The sequence below is a fragment of the Alosa alosa genome, chromosome 19 (genome assembly GCF_017589495.1).
Source record: "Alosa alosa isolate M-15738 ecotype Scorff River chromosome 19, AALO_Geno_1.1, whole genome shotgun sequence".
In the NCBI taxonomy this organism is placed as follows: Eukaryota; Metazoa; Chordata; class Actinopteri; order Clupeiformes; family Clupeidae; genus Alosa; species Alosa alosa.
The window spans coordinates 20,649,884-20,671,068 of record NC_063207.1 but is presented as its reverse complement, the minus strand read 5'-3'; the positions used below and the strand labels follow the sequence as shown (position 1 = coordinate 20,671,068).

Sequence of the window (21,185 nt, the reverse complement as noted above, 5' to 3'; positions counted from 1 at the left end):
GGCTCCAGAACGTAGCCTAGGCTACCTAAATATCGCCACCATATTGGTGGGGGCAACAATCACTGGAGGGCAATGAAGAAACATGCGACTCTGACTGGAAATCAGACAGGTGTCTCTGATTGCCGGCAAGTGTTGCCCGTAGACAGTAAGGTGTTTGCCCCCAGCAATATGGCGGCTGCGTTCACGTATGCCACCTAGAACCCGACGGACAATGCGGTATCTAGCTTTCTAATATCTATGCTATTACTTATGTGTGCGCAAGCCAGCTGATTAAACCGAATTAAGAGCCACGTGCCTTTGTATGAGATATGTGGTTTTGTTATATTTCTTTTTTATTTATTTGTTATATTTATTGTAAGATTTACTGTTATTATGTTTTAGCTGAGAATGTTTCACTGACCACAGAAGAAAGAAACAGCAGATAACTTTTAAAATGTGATATTTCCTATGTTTTTTCATGTTAGAATTTCAGTAATGGCAGCATTAACATTGAAATACACAAAGCAGTTTGTGAATGTGTATATACAATACCTAAATTACAAAGATTGGTTCTTATTTTTATTAACTTTACATATTCTGGCATAATGCATTCCAGTGTTTTTTTGTGGTTAAAAAACTATGGCAGTGACTGACATCCTTTCGGCATATCAGTGGCCCCCAGCAGAGAACTCACAAAGACATGGCACGTGCGCAGCAGAGTCGGAAACCATCAGACCGTAAAGAGAGGAGGGTCCCGGCGTGTGCCTCGCGTGGGTAGGGGTCCTGCGCGCATTAATATAATAATGCGCAGGCACATCTGCTGAGCAATCTGCAAAGTCCTTCTACGTAGTCCCACTGACCGAATCTTTGAACCCTCCCACAAGCAATTCCATAGGGATCTTCTTTTCGTCTGATTGGTTGGAGACGCAGCGACAATGGGCGAGAACAATAGCATCATTCCTCCTTAAAAAGAGTGCTGCTATGCCTTGGAGACGAAAGCATTTCAGGGAGAGAAACATCACTAGTCAAAAGATAAATTCCGATTGGACATTCGCGGCGTGTCTGTGCCTCCCGAAACCTGGATTCAATAAAAGTCTTCATCGCTCGTTTTAAAGTGCCTTTTCCACTCATCTGCCAACATGCCCAAAGGTTTCCTCGTGAAAAGAAATAAGAAAGCGGCGCATGTTTCGTACAGAGTTCGCTCTGAAGAGGATGACCAAGAACACACGCCGCCTCCAGCCTGTCAAAATCTTAACGACGCATCCCCAGCTGTGTCCGCCGCATCCAGCCCGGATCGGGTCGCAGCATCACCAATCCACGCAGCAGACACGCCGGTGCCCGGGCAGGAGGCGAAACATGTGCAATTCGGCAACCCAGAGTCGCTGTACCAAGCCCTCTACAGCCCCACCCGACCCATCAGCAAAGACCATGAAAAGAGGTACTTCGACAGAACTTTCAACCTGGGCTCACCTATATCTGCGGAATCTTTTCCAACTCCAGCATCTCTCACCAGTTTGGATCACCTGCTGTTCGCCCCGGTTGACTTGAAAATCGGCACCAGCAACAGTAACCGCGTTGGCAGTAACAGCGCCATACCAAGCGCAACCATCAGGAACACCACCAAAAGGCCTTCCTCCGACAATGACCGGAAAAGCAAAAACACAGCCAAAAAGCCCAAAGCGATACGCAAACTTAATTTCGAAGATGAAGTGACTACGTCTCCTGTCCTGGGTCTGAGAATCAAAGAGGGACCTGTAGACCCAAAGCCAAGAACAGCATCTACAGGAAGCAACAAGCCATTAGGAGAGTTCATTTGCCAGCTGTGTAGGGAAGAATACTCGGACCCTTTTTCTTTAGCTCAACACAAGTGTTCAAGAATTGTACGGGTTGAGTACAGATGCCCAGAGTGTGAAAAGGTATTCAGCTGTCCAGCAAATCTCGCCTCGCACAGGCGCTGGCACAAACCAAGACCCCAGAGCGCACCCGGGATGCCAGCACCGCAGGGCATGAAAATAGATTCTGCCAAAGTAACAACCGATGTGAAATCTGCGCCCGAGGACATGAAGGATGCCAGAATCGAACTTGTGACTGACAGAGACACCCCCAGTCCCGGTCTGTCTGAATCGGGCTCAGAGGATGGATTGTACGACTGTCAACACTGTGGAAAAAGATTTAAACGCCAAGCGTACTTAAGAAAACACATTTTGGCACACCAAGCCTTGCAAAACCAGATTATTGATGACCAGGCATTTCAAAATGCAGAAAGAGTGGAGGACTCTCCCCACGTGTCCTCTACCACAGACGAAAGCCAAAGCTCGAGTCCCCTGAATCTGAGCCCCGTTGACTGCCTTCTCTGCCCCGTGTGTGGGGAGAATTTTCCCAACAGGGCCAGTCAGGAACGGCACCTGCGTCTCTTGCACTCATCTCAAGTTTTCCCCTGCAAGTATTGCCCTGCCACGTTCTACAGCTCACCAGGACTCACAAGACACATCAACAAATGCCACCCCTCAGAAAACCGTCAGGTGATCCTTCTGCAAATGCCCGTGCGCCCCGCCTGCTGAATAGTTATGTAGGCGATTAGGCTATACTGTAAACTGATAAAAAGCGTTTGAATGATACCCTCGGGGTTGTTTTCAGCAGGCCACAACATCATTAAACGTATAGAGGTTCAGGCTGGGGACACGGCCCACAACGTGGCTTTCACGCAAACCAGCTCACCAAGCAGCTATACGGATATCTAGGCCTACGTCTGAAATTAGGCGATATATTTTCAGAATCTTTCTCAAGTTAGAATGTCAGAGTTTGCTGTTTCCAGAGAGTTCGTCTGTTAAACTGTTATTTTTAGGACAAATGCACTCGTGGTAATGTAATAGCTTAGACCTAAGACATGTTTTACTAGGTGTACCTCCTGTCATGAAAGCCTTTCAATTCACATGCTGTAAATTTCTCTATCATCGTAGCTTTAATATAGCCTGTGAATCGGGACTCTGCCTTTACAAAAAGGGTCTTGGGACATTCCCTTGTTCTAGTGAATGGCCACCGATGCCTTGTAGAGTTGTTAACACACGACATGCGCTGTACAACTGCCTTAAAGAGTTAAACTTGATGATTGTTTTGATTTTTAATGTTGGCACATTCAAAATATTTAAGTGTAACTATTGCAATATGTTTAATCGTAATAATTTTATTTATTTATTTATTTAACTATAATTATTTTATGAAAATGATTGTGTTGTGCGACTCTCTGTGTGTCCTGACATGTTGTAGCCAAATGTTTTTTGTCATTGTTATGAAGTTATCAATGTTGTGGGTGGTTGCTCAATTTACAATCTACAGCTCTTGTAAACGTAAAGCTCTTATAGATGCAATCTCTTTTTTGTATCAACAGGTTATTTTGGTAAGTGTTTGCTTTTATAGCGCTTTGATTGTATGTTCAAACGGTATTGTCTGTCTAGTCCTGAAATAAAATATTTTCAAAGTGAATCCTCCCTTACTAGTTGATACTTACCTACCTCTAATAAACCATTTCAGTTTTGAACAAGCCATCAGGGGAAATATTGGATGACACTGGTGATGTGTAGCCTAATGACACGTCTCAGCATCTGCAACATGGACAAATAAAGTAGACTAAACCCATAGAAATCTCAGTGCACAAAAATGATCACTAAGGAGATTTGAAAGGGTCTCTCTCCCTAGCATGTCACCACATTTTTTGTTGGATCTGACATGTAAGATAAATGTATTGAGTTGAGATAAGTGACTTTGGCCTACCTAAATCAGCGAAGACTCCACCCTCAAATTAAACCCATCGTTCCAAGTTTACCGACATCAGTAGTAACCAGGCGGATAGGGAGGGATTGCGTATATTTTTGTCGACTACTCGTAGTCTTACAGAGTAGACACATGTGCACTCGGCATTTGATTTCTAAATCTCAATCTAATCATATCTAAACCCCACAGTGCGCATAGTCAACTGGTGATGTGTGCTATACAGTAGTAGACAGTGTAGTAGCCTTTGATTCCAGTGACTTGAGGAATATTATCACATGAAGAAATCCGTAGTAGGCTACTAGAAATATACTTTCAAATTGTCAAAATAAAAGCTATACGAAGTAGTTAATCTAACTATTACAAATAATATCAAGTCATTTTGGGGAAAGTGATTTGATCAGTGGTTTCAGTCTTGAGAAAGCATAACATTGAAATCACTTAATAGTCATCGTTGTCCAAATGTCCAAACCATTCTCCATCATTGTTGGCAGTATGAACTAAACTTAAACATGGAATCATTAGATAAAAATGAACATGGCTCAAACTAAACTCACTACTCAAGAGTTTTTCCTCGCCCCTGTTACTGATGGACTCTTTCTGTATGTTTAACACTAAAGCGCCATGAGACATGTGTTTTGTTTTGGCGCCCTAAATTGAAATTGAAAAGAGAATCCTGTATAATTCCAATTCTTTTAGATGAATAAAAATTACAAATGTGTCCATTTATAAACATTTCCACCTAGGCTAATATTCTCAACTCCCAATTATCCTGCTTTTAAAGGTTTTGTCATAAGCAATGAACATAATGAGCTCTATGAGAGAAGGCCTGCACAAAGATTCTCTTAGTCACAACAACATATTAGCACTTTGTACAAGTACATTTGTTCTATTTACATCTAGAAAGGGAATTAAACATGACAATTTAGTAGAAAGCCAATACTGAATATGGCCAGTTAGAGACAAACACAGTTCTTAGTACAAAATATTTTGATAATACAGGGCAATAACACGAAGAATAACTTCTCTCACATCCACCCACCCCACCGCACTCAATGTGTTTTTGAGGCCTCCAATTATCTTTAGAGTGCTATTCTTAAGCCTTTAGCCAGCCTCCCATAGCAGTCCAAGGTGCTGCGGCCTGTGCACCTGTAACACAGGCAGGGGAGTGGGCTCTATTATCCGGCCCTGCACTCGCCCAGTGGGGAACAGCAGGGGGGACAGATGGGAGGGGGGTCAGGTTACTCTTGCTGCTCCGGGGGGCTCGGGAGGAGAACAAGACAACCTCGACCCTCCATGATCACCCCCAAACCCCCATACGCCGTCTCCTAAGCGCCGCCTCTCCCCCTCCCTCCCACAAGGGCTTTGGTCAACCTGTCACACTAGTCCTGATGAATTCTCCCACAAGGACGTGAAGTCAACATAAGATGATGACAAGTTGTTTCTTTAAAGGCTATTAAAATGGACACATCAACTGTGAAATGGTGGTAACTACAAGAAAGTTGCAGGACTCATTTGGATGGAAAATATGACATGTCAGACACACTTGATATGAATTTCAAATTGATTTAATGAAATGTTTGAAATTTTCACATTTCTAATAAAGAGAACAAGATTTTTTTTCCTCATTAAAAAGTTTGATATGTTAACAAGTGATGATGAAATCTTCAACTCCCCCCCCACTCCCTCTTTTACAAAGATTATATTACAAGCATTAATATATTTATATCCTTTAGGATGACAACCCTCCCAAAAGACACGCTGTACAGGGTTCCTAGTCCAAATATCAACAATGAGCACTAGCTCTGTCACTTCACATAAGTAAAGCCAGTTGGAGTTAAGACACTTCCCAGGTCTGGACCGAGTCACCTTTAACAACCACCACCTCCACCATGATCCAAACCTGTCAGACTTCTTGAAAGTTCACATCAAGACTCAGTAGGAACATCGGCCGGCAATAAGAAGAGTGTGGCCTTCTGAGTGGCTGCTGCAAGGTGGGTGAAATGTCGGACTGATCTGGGTTCATTATTTGCATACATTCCTCAAACGAACAACAACATCAACAACAACAAAAGAAATCTTCCTTTAAATCGGACATATAGAGCATGCCTCCTATGTGATTTATCAGTGCTTGGACACATGGAAAATGGACACAGCAAAACACGAAACATGACAGAAGAGGCAAAGATAAAAAAAAAAAAAAACACACACACACACCACCAACAACAGAAAGAACAGATGATTAGGTAAGGCATATATATTAGTGCAACATGTGTGGTGTTGCAGCTCGGGTGGAGCTTACAGTGTGTAACACCTGGCCACCATGACAACCTCCCTGCTGGCTTGGGTCACTGGGGGGAGTAGGTGTGTGTGTGTGTGTGTGCGCATGTGTGCATGTGTGTAGGGGTGGGGTGGGGGTGGGGGGGGGGGATCCACTGGCAGCGCCAGCGTGCCGGTTGCTAGGAGGACACAGAGAGCTCAGCGCTGGCATGTCCTCCGACCCCCCTGTTGGCATGGTAAGGGCATCGGGAGAGGGGCGTGTGCAGCGACGTGGAGCAGGTGTGCTTTCATTCCAATTCAGCATCAAATCCGAATGGAGAGACTCCTGGAAAAACGCAAGGGGCATTCCAAAAGCCACTCCATCTGCTCGCAGGAAATGTTTGTAGAGATCACAAGTAGCTGCAGAGCAGAAGGGGCCTTTGTTGGGAAAAAAGAAGCTCATTTTAGCTTTCTGTTTCACATCTCTTTCTCTCTCTCTAATTTACAAAGATGAGAGGTATGAGACTGACCTTCAGAGCCAGCTCTCTGCGTGCGCTGGTCAAGTGTATGGATTTAATAAAGGGGTAAAATAAAATGGCCTCTGCTGAAGAGCTGAATGAACGACAGTGCAGGAGGCATTGGGGTGGACAGGTATTACACATTTACTCTGGCAAGGTCCGTCTCTCTCTCTCACACACACAGACAAACATACAGACAAAACAAAGACGCCAAGACGCCAAGACCAAGAAAGGTCCGTCTCTCTCTCTCACACACAGACAAACATACAGACTTCAACGACGCCAAGATTTCCGCCAAGACGCCAAGACGCCAAGACACGCCACGCGCCACGCGACACCAGTGCACGCACGGAGTTAAGTATCACCTGAGGCTCCAGTGGCAATTACTTCTAGTCAGCTCATGTACATCTATTAAATGGCAATAATGTCTGCAAATATTACTCTATGTATGTACAACAAGAAACAAATAATAAAAATCATCAGATAAAATTTAAAGCAATGTACATTTGAGAGGAGAGACAACACAGGTAAGGACAGACATCTTGTATATCCTACATTATTGTCCACACCTCTGAAAACATTGGAATGTCGAGCAGATATCACATGAGACAATGGAATAGATAAGTATACATAATTTAAATGTACATTTTGAACAAAGATTTCCTTCGTAACTCCACACAAAAAGTTCTCATAATATTTTTCCTTGCAGCAAAAAAAAGCATGAAATTGGCAGCGAAAATTGTGATAAAAAGTGATAACAATTAATGTAACTTAACTAAAATAGTAAATGACAGCATAAACTGAAACAAGATTAATTTCAGTTAATTAGTGATTTCCCCTCTGTGGTAGACTTTAGCATTGAGCTGGACAACTTCATTGACTTTCCAGAAGACCTGGATAATTACACAAGTCATGCTACATGATGACCATTTCATAAAGCTGGCAACATCTGCATTGGCCCATTGCAAAATAATTTAAGTTCACCCCAATATTAACAGGGACAGTTTTGGTGACCTACATAGATCAATTCAATTCCTGGTATGTCGGCCAAGAATTATCTTGCTCAGAGACACATTCATATTCAGAACACACACACACACACACACACACACACACACACACACACACACACACACACACTGGTACCAATCAGATTTTCCCATAGTTCTCCCCGTATATTCTTTCTCTTTCATGATTAGTTTGCAGTATTTCAATTTATCATCATCGTTTATGTTATCTGAATAAAAAAAAAAAGATGTCTCTTTAACATGCTCCTCTCAATCCACTCACATTAGTGTGATAGCAGTAAAACCTCGTCTACCCACGGGCACCAGAAGTCCACAACAGCTTAAACCATTCATCATTTCCAGTTACTTGCGACCAGTGTAGAACAACAAGAAAAAACAAAACAAAAACAAAACAAATAAACAAAAAAATAAAATAGGACAAAACAAAGTAGAACACATTATCAATATTTTCACACTAAAACTGAACATTGCAGCCTTGATGATGGTTGAGGTCATTGGCAGGACGAGACACTGACGGGGGGTGGGGGGTGGGCATGGGGGTGTGGGTGAGTTCGGGACAGACTGGGCTCAGTTGGAGGACTTGCTGATGGCGCTGGCGGAGCGACGGAGCTTGCCGGACACTCGGTGCTTCGTGGCGCGGGGTATCGTCGGGGAGACCTGGTCGGTGGAGTCGGTGGCCGTGGTGGTCGCCGTGGAGACGGGCAGCTCGGCACTGGTGCTGCCACTCAGGGATCCTGGGAGGGGGCGGGAAAGGAAGAGCGAAAAGATGGGACCACGGTGGAGAGAGAGGCAGGCATAGCTCAGTGGGGGGGGGGGGGTGGGGGAGGAGGGACGGGGGTCCAGCGCTAAAAGCAACATGCCCGCACCTGCCCTGCCATTACGCCCAACATGCCTGCCTCACCCTCACCGCCTCCCCACAAACAAACAAACAAACAAACAAACAAACAAACAAACACCACGGCACAACATCAACGCTCCAGTGACCTTCTAACCCAACACAACTAATTATGAAGACATTCACCATCTTTTGTTCAACTCAGCATGAACTACTGCCTGCACTAAAAAATAAGAATTTGATTGCTTTTATCAGCATATTGAGTTTTAGCCACTCTGAAGACCCAAATCGCGAAGGCAAGGCAGACTAAAACACTTTGGCTACTGTGTTTCAAATGTGCATTTTGTGGTGTGTCTGTGCAGTTTAGAGCTTACTTAGTATAAAAAAGGGTAGAGTTTATAGAAAAAAAAAAAACAGCGCACAAAATAGCAGACTTAAACCTACGAACAGAAGGGTAGCAATGCGGTTGCAATCAGCTGATGAACCGTTCAAATGTAGGGCCAGCACAAAATTACATCTCCGCCCACACCCCCTCCCTTTTTTTAACTGCTGCCTTGGAATTAAACAAGTTCCCTGTGTCCTGAGAGGCATCTGCTTGCCTATTTTCTTTCCGCTGTCTTTCATTTCAGCCCCTTCTGCCCCCTCCTCCCCGACGCAGCTCGAGTTACCCCGGCTGAAAGGGGGAGCAGATGGACGGGAGAGAGAGATGGAGAGAGATAGAGAGAGAGGGAGAGAGATAGAGAGAAAAAGAAGGAGAAAGAGAGAGATAGAGAGAGAGAATGAGTGAAAGAAAGAGAGAGAGAGAGAGAGAGAGAGAGAGAGAGAGAGAGAGAGAGAGAGAGAGAGAGAGAGAGAGAGAGAGAGAGAGAGACCCCCTCGGGCTCTCTCCTCAGGGCCCTCGTCCGCCACACACTCCCCATCTCTGGGTGAGAAAAAGGAAAAGAAGGAAAAAAAACACACACTCCCATGAAGGTGTGGGAGTGCCTGTCCAGTCTGTCTCCACCGAGAGCCCTCTGACTGTTGGCGTTTCATTACGTCTAGAGGGGGTTAGCATGTTCACGTCGCCTCAGAGTGGAGAAATGTCACAGCTGTGGGGGGCAGCCAGTGGTCTGGAGCTCACAGCACTAGTTCCATCACCCATTCAGAACAGCAGCTTTGGTAAGCAGCGTAAATGATGAGCCAAGGTGAACAGCTACAGCCAATTAAGGAACTGCATTCTGATAAGATACTGTATCTTCTGTCTGTGGCACATAATTTAGTCCTAGAGAGTCAAAGACGATCCACACACCACAGCGCTCCTCTTCACAGTGTTTATTAGTGACGTTTTGAGCTGTGTGGCTCTTCCTCAGACTTTTATCATGATCTAGTTCTAGTACATAATCTAGTCCTGAAAGCATCTACTAGCCTACACTGACCTCCCATGCCCTGCAGTGGATAGAAATGTATGGTAGGTGGGCATAGTATTGTACAACTGGACACACACACCACGTCAGGAAAGGGGAGGGAGAAGGCAAAGCGCTCCGCATACAGCCGACACTACAGGTGCCCACACACACAAGCGTTTTTTTTTTACTTATTTTTTTAACTTAACTTAAATTTTTAACAAGCATTCGATAAACAATGGATTTTTATTGAGTGGCGCAGACAAAAACGGACTGGTATCATAATGGACACGGTGGTGGCGACAGAGTTTTGACGCTGGTGTGCGGGGGTTCTGTTGAAAACAATGGAATCGAATGGAATGGAACGCTGGAGACGGAGTGCGCCACACTCATGTCGGCGCCAGGGTGCCAAGGCTTTAAGTGATTGCCAAGGCAACCACAACTGTGTCAGTCATCTTAGGTCTCGATGAACTTTGGAAATGTATCAGTTGTAAGGGCAATGCAATTGTGGTTCAGTGGTAGGTAGACATGGACATGACATTCAGCTGTGTTTGTTTGTAGACCATACAAAAGAGTGAGAAGACTTTCTGTCCACCCTCCTCTGAATCCACTTCTGAATCCTTTTGGGCTCACAAAACAAACCACATACAAAAAACCTGGTGTGTGTGTGTGTGTGTGTGTGTGTGTGTGTGTGTGAGTGTGTGTGTGCAGAAGAGAGCGACAACATAAACAAACAAAAAAGGAGAAATCAAGCAAACAGGATTTGCTTCCCACTGGATCCCTGCAGCGATTCACACTAAGCACAGCCATTCTCCATCAGGGCCAGGTGTTAGTGTCACCCCACATACACAGGCTGAGAGAGGGGGGAGAGAGAGAGAGAGAGGGAGGTGAAAGGAAAACATGCAACCAATGAGAGTTAGAGATAGATAGATAGATGGATAGATAGAGAGAGAGAGAGAGAGAGAGAGAGGGAGGAGAGATTTTTGAGAGTGCACCAATTCGGTCATGCTGCTGCCACATCAGTGGCACTTGCTGAGCATCATACGCAATGGCCAGCCAAGATCAACCAACCAAACCAGTACCCCAAACACACACATGCACAGACACACACGCGCACACACACTTGCTCACGAACGCGCACGCACGCACGCACACACAGCCTAAAACCACTCCAGAGAATACACACTCCTACCTCATCTCACACACACAGCCTCAAACCACTTCAGAACACACACTCCTTCCCCATCTCTCTCGCTCTCTCACACGCACACACACACACACACACACACACACACACACAGCCTCAAACCACTACAGAGAACACACACCCCTACCCAATCTCTCTCTACCTCTCACATAACACACACACACACACACTCCAACCTCATCTCACACACACAGACCCATCTCTCCCTCTCTCTCACACACACAAACACACACACACACACACACACACACACGGCCATGTGTCTCTGTGCTCCTTCGCACAAGTATTGGTTAGATGAAGCTGGTTAGTGAGGAGAAGGGAAGTGAGCGAGAGGTTTGGGAAGACCAGGCAGGGGGAGGAGGTCTTTCTGGCAGCACACAAGCTTTCGGTCGACATGGGCAGAGAGGGGTTGGAGGGTGGAGTGGGGGGTTGTTAAGAGGGTTATCTTACCTTTATCAAATACCGTAATGAGACCTTTAACATATTTTAATCTAAAAAGAGGAGAGAAGACAATAAAAGCATCACGTAAAAAACACAAAGTCACAGCACAGAACACAGAATGACGAGAGAGAGGGAGAGGTGGAGGAAGAGGGGGATGAAGAGGAAGAGGCGATGAAGAGGAAGGTGGATAAAGAGGAGAGGAAGGTGGGCTGCATGGTTAGATCACGTCACAAAACAACAACAGCAAAAACAAATACGTCAACAAAGGAGCTGTTACGGCTGTGGATGGAATCTAAAACACAGAGAACAACGTCACCACACGCGGCAGAAAGACCCAGAGCGCCAGTGTGAGTAGAAACAATCCCTCCGAGTCGGCCGTCCCTTCAGAGAGAAACGTCTCCCCACACAGTCTCTACTCATTCTAGTTGTCTTACTAACATACTGTGACACTTTAGCAGTAGGAGAGAAATCAGCCAAAATAGCCACAGTCAATAAAGGCAGGGACAATAGCACAGCAGAGTGAAAATGGCAGTGGGTTAAAAAGATCCTGGTATTGGGGACTTAAATGAATTTGGCTGTGTGTGTATATGTGTGTGCGTGTGTGTGTGTAAATCTCAGTATTGGCCTCCTCTGGCCACCACTCTCTGCTGAGTGAACACAGACCCAACAGGAGCCTGCAATCATGAAGTCAGTCACTGCACAATGATGGAGGGAAAAAAGGTCACGTTTGCTGCCACAATATTATACATAAAAACAGAAGAAGTGAGTAAATGCTAAATAAATAATAAATAAAATCACTATTAAAACATGACTTCACAGGACATGCAGGAAAGCAGTGAAACGTGGAGAGGTCACTGGCTTGGAGACAGGAGGCTGGAGGTGGGTTGGGTGACTGGGGCTTTAGGGTTGAAGGCTGGGGGAGTGGGGTGGGGTGGGGGTGGAGGGTGACATGCCTAACTGAGGAAGCAGGCAGAGAGCTTACTACAGTCCAAGCGGGCCCAGGGATACTCCACGCTCCACAACATTCCTGGCCAACGTCTGCACACTGTCATGGGTCACGCATTAGGATCAGAGCTAAGCACTCTTATCACTCTAGGTTACTTAGCACTCTAGGGTTCTCTCACCATCTCGCTCACACACACACACACACACACACACACAAAACACACACACACCTATAGCATGACACATGGGCTCATCTGAGTGGGCTAGACATTTTGAACTGTTGGAAGTCAGTAGCTGTTAGAATGGTCTAAAAACTCGTACACTGCTCCACAGCCTGAATGTCATGAGATTTAAAAATCGACTATCTCTACTGGGACGATGTTGAAATCTCAGAAATGTTTCTGGATTAAGGTAGGTTTTTTTACCAGCTGCCTTGGTACCTCTGGAAATTATCACATGCTTGCATGTGCTTTTCGCCTCTGTGCTCACAGCTACTGACTGGTCACAATGAAGATAATGCATAAGGTGGACACTCCTATCCAAGGACACCTCAAAGACTGGTATCCCATAACCATAATTACTACAAGGTCTTACAGGCTTCTTGAAATGTTATTTATTGTGTTCAATTTGTGTTTAAAAAAAAAAAAAAAAATATGTGACTATGTCTTCCATTTAAAACTCCATGCATTTTGTTGGTAGCCATTATTTACTGCTATGATTACTAATATCCAGTAATAAAGAAGGATGACTGATCTATTCAGATCTACTCTTAACCGATCTATTCATACAGTCTCTTAATATAAGAAAACACTAACATGAAAAAAAAAAATACCCAGAGAAAAAGACAAGCAACACACACACACACACACACACACACACACACACACACACACACACACACACACACACACACACACACACACTAAACCAAGCAATAATGCTTGCAAATCTATTCGCCCCTGGCCTTCAATAACAAAAAGCTGTTTAAAATGAATTTCCTACACTCCGAGAGGGGGCGCATGCATTAAAGCTTGATTACACTCTGCAGTCTAACACTTTCATGTCGGACACACTGATCTGGGCTTCACTATGCAGCACTATTAAGCAGGTTAAGCACTAGCAAAGACAAAGACACAGTTGTTACTCCTTGATCAGAAGCACACATTTTAGCAAGACAGCCAGTCTGGTTATCTTTGGTCTCTGTTTATGTAGGTGTGTATGTGTGTGTGTGTGTGTGCACACATGTATGTATGTGTGTGTGTGTGTGTGTGTGTGTGTGTGTGTGTACGCTTCTCCTCCTTGTGACTCTCCTGGCTGCTTTGCATGTTGGTTTGTGACGGGGTCTTAGAGGGTCAGTGTGTTGATTCTCCCCAGATTTCAGGGGAAAAAAAAGGAAAGAGTCATTATGGAAATGGACCCAGCAGCCTCCCGTCTCAGACACTTATCAGTCCTGTATAATGTGCCCCCCACTCAGAACAAACACACTGAACCAAAGGCAAAAGATGCACATATCGTGATCACAGGGAATACAGGGACATATCTGGTGATCAAGATACATCTGGAGTAAATATTAGACTAAATGAGGACAGAGGTAAAACGGGAGAGGGATAGGGTATGAGAAGGAGGAAAGCAATAGGAGGATCAAGACATGATCTTACCTGTGGTACTCATTGTATAGTACATAGGCGATGGGGAGAACACCTGGGAGGCAAAGTCCTCAAAGGTCATGACTTCACGATGGTTCTGGATGATAGCCTCAAGATACAGTGCCCGCTCCTCATAGCTTAGTGTGAATTAAGGAATCACTGTATGTCAGCTCAGCAATAAACATAAAAAAATCAAAAGCAGCACAAAATGTACAGTAATAGATAAACTATTATTACATCAATTATAGAAACAGAATTATAGAGCATTATATAGAGAATTATATACACAACTATAGAGCAGAAAAACACTTTGGAGTTCCACTTGGCTCAATTCTTGGACCATTCTACTTTCCACATTTAAGAATAGAAATGCCTAGAGATAATTTCAGATATACACAAATTCCTTGTGCTATAGGTAGGGGATTTCACACAGATGAAATTTTAAATCAGTATTTAAAGCAACACCAAATAACTTTTCCTCTGTCGCACGCACGCTATTTGTTTATCCAGCAACGGCTTTGCAAATAACGATGTCCATAGACAAGGTAGAATATGATGATTTTATGAAAGTACGATGTATTGCGACATCATGCAAGTCAAATTTGTAGTTTCGTATGTCTCATTCCATCGAACTACAAACCCGCTAACCGATCTGGCAAACTTTCATAGTGCGGTTATAGCCGATAGAGGGCCGCGAAGCAAATGCAGAAGTGCCGATCACCCTGTTACGAGTTGATGAACCAGGGAAACAATTTTGGAATTTTGGAAACATTATTTTAAGGTACAAAAAACTCTTTGGTGTTGCTTTAAAAGACAGGCAATAACAACTCATAAAAGGATCCATCAATCATACACAAGGTGGTCTGTATTATTTGATATAATACAGAGAAAATAATACCACAACAACTACCAGGTCAACAAATATTATTTCAGTTATGGCAAGCACAGTATAAAACCCCCAATGATTTTCATAGTCAGTTCCAGTCTCAACAACACATTTTAAACATATCTCCACTCAATGTAAAACTTTTAGAGTGTATAATATTTTGGCATTCCTTTGTGGATGTGTGTAGACACATGCAGAGAGTGTGAAAGTGAAAGACTTCTGCCGCAGGCAATCCATTTCAGGCTTGAACTCCTGATGACTGTGTTGTCTAATGAATAGCCTGCCAGGGCGCTCCAGAGTGGAGCCGCACGCCTGCCTGCTGAAATTCTAAAGGGACCTACTGATGCCATTCCTGCCTCATTATGGAAACTGCTTATGCTGCATGGTGCTAGGCTGTTGCCAAGGCCCCACTACTCCACCATGGCCGAGCTGTCAGATCCACAGTTCCTGTCTGGTTGACAAACGTGTGTGTGTGTGTGTGTGTGTGTGTGTGTGTAGCGGTGCGGCCACGTGCCGGCGCAGCAGGGGCTGAGGCAGCCGTGACAAATTGTTGAAAGGGTCTGTCTCAGCCCAGCACTGACAAGCACCTGAGCCTGAGGCCTGGACACAGGGAGGGGAGCAATCTGCTTCCCTCCATTTCTGCCTCCATCAACATGCACATAGAGGAGGGAGGGGAGGATGGAGGGAGAGATGGAAGAGGGGGAGGGAGAGTGAAGTGGAGAGAGAGAGAGAGAGAGAGAGAGAAATATGGAAGAGGCTATCAAATCCTGAATGACAGGAAAGGGACAATAACATGATGAACACTTTGCTGTTTGAATTTAAAAGTCAACAGGTGGGCACACCAGCACACAGGATAACCACACACTAGTGTATGTGAAAGTCAATAGGAACAGCTATTCTTATGCGATGTTTTCATCATTATTTTATCTAGTCATTTAGAAGCTTTTCCCTGATTGAAATCCAAGAGAGAACATTCACACATTTGCAACTATGGCAATCTAGGATTAAATTACACTGAGTAATTAGCTTTGGCTAACCATAAAGTGAGAATCCCTGCCTTCATACATCAACAAATGATCAACTTCACTTTATAATGGTGACAAACCGAGTGAGGAATTACACAAGAACAAAAACAGAGAGGGAGGAAGAAAAAGTCTAGCGAAACGGCAACAACCCAGAATCGCACTGGGTCAACAGAGCCATATGGCACTCCATTATCGGAGATGCAGATGACTGCAGCGTGGCCTGTTATTGAGATTCTTAGAGCAAATATTGACTCCAGCTGGGCCTTCCAATGCCCTCCGAGAGAGAGAGAGAGAGAGAGAGAGAGAGAGAGATATACAAAGGAAAAAAAAAGAGAGAGAGAGAGAGAGATATACAAAGGAAAAAAAACAGGATTGAACAGAGGCAAACAACTAGAAATAAATTAATCCTGATCACTCCCTTTGGCCCACCAAATGATGAATAAATGCACAGTTCAGTCCCTGTAATGCATCTGCCTGATTTGTTCCTCTTGCCCATCCTCACAACCGTGTGTGTATGTGTGTATGTGTGTGTGTGTGTGTGTGTGTGTCTGTGTGTGTGTGTGTCCGACCCTGTTTGTCTTTAATCGCAGCACATACTGGGTACAGCATGTTCCACTTGACAAATGCAAATGGCACACAGGTTACTGCGGACTGAGCGTGGTAATTCAATCTACGGACTAGACACACTAAAGAAGGTGACGCATCGCATGGCACATTCCACTGACCTAAGCACAGCATCCATACACACAACTTTATTGTGTGTCTTATGTTGCTACTAGCCACACTGGACCAACGTCAAGTCCAAACCTGACCCAGCTATATTAGGTAGCGATCAGTACCTAGACTTACAAGGAAGTCAGGAGTGAATAGTCTTACGTTTAATAGAACGTTGTGTTAGACCAGGCGATATCTATGGTATGGGAATGTATAGATTCTCAAAGCTATTTAATCTATGTGACATACAGCATAGGGAAGAAAACTTCAACTGCTAATATTGTAGTTAACTTCCCCATTTATTCTCTTTTTTTTTTGAGTGAGCCACTCTATATGGGAAGTCCAGGATGACCTGACACCCTGACAGAAGGTGCGAATAAGTTTGGGGTTTCCCAGTTATCCAGTAAGCTCCGTCAACCTTGAACCATCTGTGGGCAACAGCCAAATGAAGCATGCGAGAAGGGATTTTCCTGGGAAGCATCTTCACACACTCAATCATAAACCACATGTCTCTATGAGTGACCATGTGCATACAATTCTTTAACAGGAAATATTGCAGAGCGCTCCCAGCAAAATAACTTCTAGGTCGTATGAAAAGACTGGAAAATGCAACAGCACAGAACGTCTTTAAACCTGAACAGATTTAACAACAGCGGGACGGAAAAAAAACAACAACACCCTGCTATGTAAAATAATGTGATGACCTCGCTGAAAACAGAGGTCAGCGTCTGGCAAGATGGGAAAAGAGAAGGAAGAAAGGAACCATAATGACCCCGTTATGGAGGAGTGAGAAAAGGAGAGAGAAAAAAAGAGATGACTTAAATCCACTTAATGACGAAAGTGACTTCTAAGCATTTTGAAGAGCAAGGGGTTTAACAGATAATGGGCCTCTTCCTCTCCTCTCAACCCTCCTCCCTTCCTCCCCACCTCCATCCCTCTTCATCCCACTCTCCTTGCCTTCCCCTTTCGGCCACCCCAGGGTGCACCAGGTGACAAAGGGAATGAATTACCGCTCAGATAAAGCAGGGCCCTTAGGGACAGCAATGACTCATTGTGAATGCTGGGGACTGGCTTAGCAGACGCTGTCCTGTGCCTTACGCACATAAGGTGAGACGTCCACTCCAGAAGCACATTAAGCAAGACCAACGGGCTACCAGCCAACCTCAGAGTCATCGCACAACCTCTATGGAGCCAGTTATAAGGGGAAAAGGGACAAAAATGATTTGCATGTATGTATGCATGTGTGTGTGTGTGTGTGTGTGTGTGTGTGTGTGTGTGTGTGTGTGTGTGCGCTTGAGTGAGGTGTCAGTGTGTGTGGGAAGGCATAGGACAGCGGGATTGTGTGCATGTCACTCGTCCAGATGGTAGGGATGGCCAGTGCAGCCAGTGGGGAATTGTGTGTGTGTGTGCAAATGTGTGTGTGTGTGTGTGTGTGTGTGTGTGAGGGGGGTCAGCCACTCTGACGCATCAAAGCCAAGGTCAGGGGGCAACCGTGGCCATGTTCAAGGTGAGCGAGGACCGAGGGCCAGAGGGTGGAGGGTCGGGGTGAGCGGGTGGAGTGGTGTGGTGTATAGGGGGTCTCAGATGGCCCCTTATTAACAGTCTGCTCAGGCCGGGCGCATCCTAGGGGACCCCTTCTGAACTGTCCCTCCACACTTCCCTTTGTGTCCACTCACACTCACACACAAAAACACACAAACAAAGGAACCTCTCAGGGGGCTGAGCCGAAGCACTGGACTGCACAGATTCACAGCGTCCACAATGCGCCTGTGTCTATGATTAAGACATATATCTAAAACAATTACATCATATAGTCCTATAGTCACTAGCGCTTAGCAGAAGAAAAAAAAACCTAAACACACACACACACACACACACACACACACACACACACACACACACACACACACACACACACACACACAAATCACATAGAGAAAAATGAAGGCTTATTCTCAACTGATTTGAAGCCGTGGAAATGCTATTCATACCACATGCATATAAAGATGACCAGAGAGCCCCTCACTGCATTTGGGAGGTTTGGCGTCTACGAGAGGAGAGGCGAGAGAGTAAGGTGTTGAGGAGGAGAGGGGGGGGGGGTAAGAAGGGAGATGGAAATGCGTTTTTAAAAGCCAACCAGGCAGCAGGGGCCAGGATTACGCCAAGCCCCAGGTCAATTAGCCGAGGCGGGGACCATCACACCACGAAGGCGGCCTGTCCAAGCCTTCAGGGTCATCCGGCCTCCCAGCAGCGAGAGGTCCGGCACCACTGAGGCGTCGCGAGACATTATCAAGTCACTAACGCCAGACCTACACAGCAGCGTGTCTGTTTTTGAACCTCAACCACTTTTCTGGACAGCTTTGAGAAAATAAAGGGAGTCAAAGAGTCTAATGAGGGAAGAGGAAATGTTTTTTTTAAATGAAGATGCTTCCCAATGGGGGTTAAGTTAGTTCCCCCACCCCTCACTTTCCCTCTGTCTTGTTACTCCTTTTGCCTCAAGAGTGGCTGAAGTTGATGTGGAGAGTCTCTGAAATGTGCTTGACCTCCTCTCAAGCTCAGGAGTGTCAGTCATTAACCTCTACCAATCAGCTTGACCTTGGTAGAGAGGAGGGTGGAGCAAGAGGTAATTTGTGTGATTTCGGTGGGAAAAAAAGGCTTTTGGGGTGCAGGCGGAATGGGCATACCGCGCGTGTCTGGCTCGCCTGAATGGAATGTTCTGGCCAGCCGTAATGAGAGCCACAACGTCCTTCTAATGAATCTCACTCCTTTAGCGGCTTTTAATGAGGCACCGACAGCGAGAGAGCCGAAAGTCATGGGCAGACAGTGCCACCTCCGCGATGGGGCCAGGCTAGAGACGCCGCTGTGACCCGCACACATAACGGCAGCTACAACACCTCACTATTGCCATGCTGGATCCTTGATGGGAAGGGGGGAAAAAAACCTTAATGCATGAGCACTGGCTCGAGCAGGTGGAGATGACACTTCAGACATTGTGCCACACAAGAGGACAGGACAGTGTGTGTGTGTGTGTGTGTGTGTGTGTGTGTGTGTGTGTGGGGGGGCGCACCGGAAGGAGAGAAAGAGGAATAGGAGAGAGAGGAGGAGGAGAGGAAGGACAGCTGGGAGAGGGGAGGGACGGAGGAGTGTCAACAGTCACAGCCCGTGTGAGACGGCGGGGCTGCCGGCATCAGCCCGGAGGTTGGCAGGTGTTGATTGGAGAACTTCTGGGCGTCTGGCTACCTGTTGTCGCAGTGGCGGCCTGAGGCGCGAAGCCCGTCCCAGCGGAAGGATCGGGGAGGAGGTGTGAGGTGATTATGGAGGGAAAAAAAAATGGAGAGAGACAGAGACAGCGACAGAGAGTGAGAGAGGTGGAATAAGAGAATAAAAGAGAAGAGAGAGGCAGCAGAAGACATGGTGTGTGGAAATGAAGGAATACAGTCTAGGAGAGCAAATAAAAAGGAGAGAGAGAGAGAGAGAGAGAGAGAGGGAGGGATGGAGATAACAGCCATTTTCCTGTGCTGGGCGAGTGGAACAATGCACCTGCCCGGTCCCAGCTGACTGAGCGCGCCCATGTGCCGCAGCCTCGGCCCCTTAAGACTCATTAGGTCTCATGTTCTCCGATCGAACGGATGATTGCGGAGATGACGAGCGAGACGGAACTAACTAATAGAGTGGAGGTGGACGCACCCGCAGTGGAGGAGACGGACGGGCTGAAATCAGCAAAACACTGTCCGCGCTCGGCCCTCCAGCTCGCAAGAGCAGGAGGAGGAGGAGGAGGAGGGAGGGGGAGGGGAGAGGAGGAGAGGAGGAGAGGAGGAGGAGAGGCTCTTTACTATAACAGCAGGCCTCATTAGGCTCAAGAGTGGGAAAGTCTGTGGAGAGGCAGGTGGGGGAACAGAGTGGGGGTGGCAGGGTGGGTGGGGGTATGTAAGAACAGGTTAATTGAACCTCGGGGAAAAAGGGCTGGATATGGAGACGCCAGTCTCACCTCTCATCCATCCCCTTTGGGGAGGGGTGCAGACGTGCCGACAGCTAGCGACGAGAGTGACATCACACCCGCGTCCGGATTCCCACAAAGGACGGGCAGACCAGTCCTGTTATCGCCGTTGGAAGGTGATTTGTGAAAACACTAAATCACGCATGTGTCGTTACCACGATCGCGCACCCACAAAAGCCTGAGACCAAATATTGATCGGGTGCATGGTGACAAAGGCTAGGGCTTGTTCGCACATTTTCAACAACTTTAAGGGCGACAGGTTTCGTAACTTCTGTTGGCCCCGCTGTTGCATTACTTCGGGTCATGACACCCAGCCACTCAGTTGAGTGCTAAGGTCAAAAGAGTTCGAGCTCCACTTCCCGATGACTCCACTTAGTGATATATATATATCGCCAAGTCATCCTCTTCGATCCATGTGCAGCATTAAGATGCCATCTTCTTTTATATCCACTGCCTATCATTGCGCACCTCTTTCCAAATGGTCCAAGTACAGGTTTGCAATGTCTAAAATGTTTTAGGGACAATTCACATAGAAATTTGGCTCGATCAAACCAG

General features: G+C 45.8%; 2 protein-coding genes across 2 annotated transcripts in view; one reads left to right on the top strand and one right to left on the bottom strand.

The window, feature by feature from the left end:
* Positions 1 to 731: 731 nt before the first annotated feature.
* Positions 732 to 3,462, top strand: insm1b (insulinoma-associated 1b). The gene has a single exon (XM_048227938.1). The coding sequence runs from the start codon at positions 1,119 to 1,121 to the stop codon at positions 2,538 to 2,540; it is 1,422 nt and encodes a 473-aa protein (XP_048083895.1). The 5' UTR covers positions 732 to 1,118; the 3' UTR covers positions 2,541 to 3,462.
* Positions 3,463 to 6,994: 3,532 nt separating this feature from the next.
* The window catches only part of ralgapa2 (Ral GTPase activating protein catalytic subunit alpha 2), a 112,830-nt gene continuing 98,639 nt past the window's right edge, over positions 6,995 to 21,185 (bottom strand). Inside the window, 2 exon segments of the mRNA XM_048270721.1 lie at positions 6,995 to 8,286; positions 14,021 to 14,145. Coding sequence (XP_048126678.1) covers positions 8,120 to 8,286; positions 14,021 to 14,145 — 292 coding nt within the window. The 3' untranslated portion in view covers positions 6,995 to 8,119.

What these genes read in the sequence shown, in the direction of transcription:
- insm1b (XM_048227938.1), top strand. Translation starts at nt 1,119, where the DNA reads ATGCCCAAAGGTTTCCTCGTGAAAAGAAATAAGAAAGCGGCGCATGTT.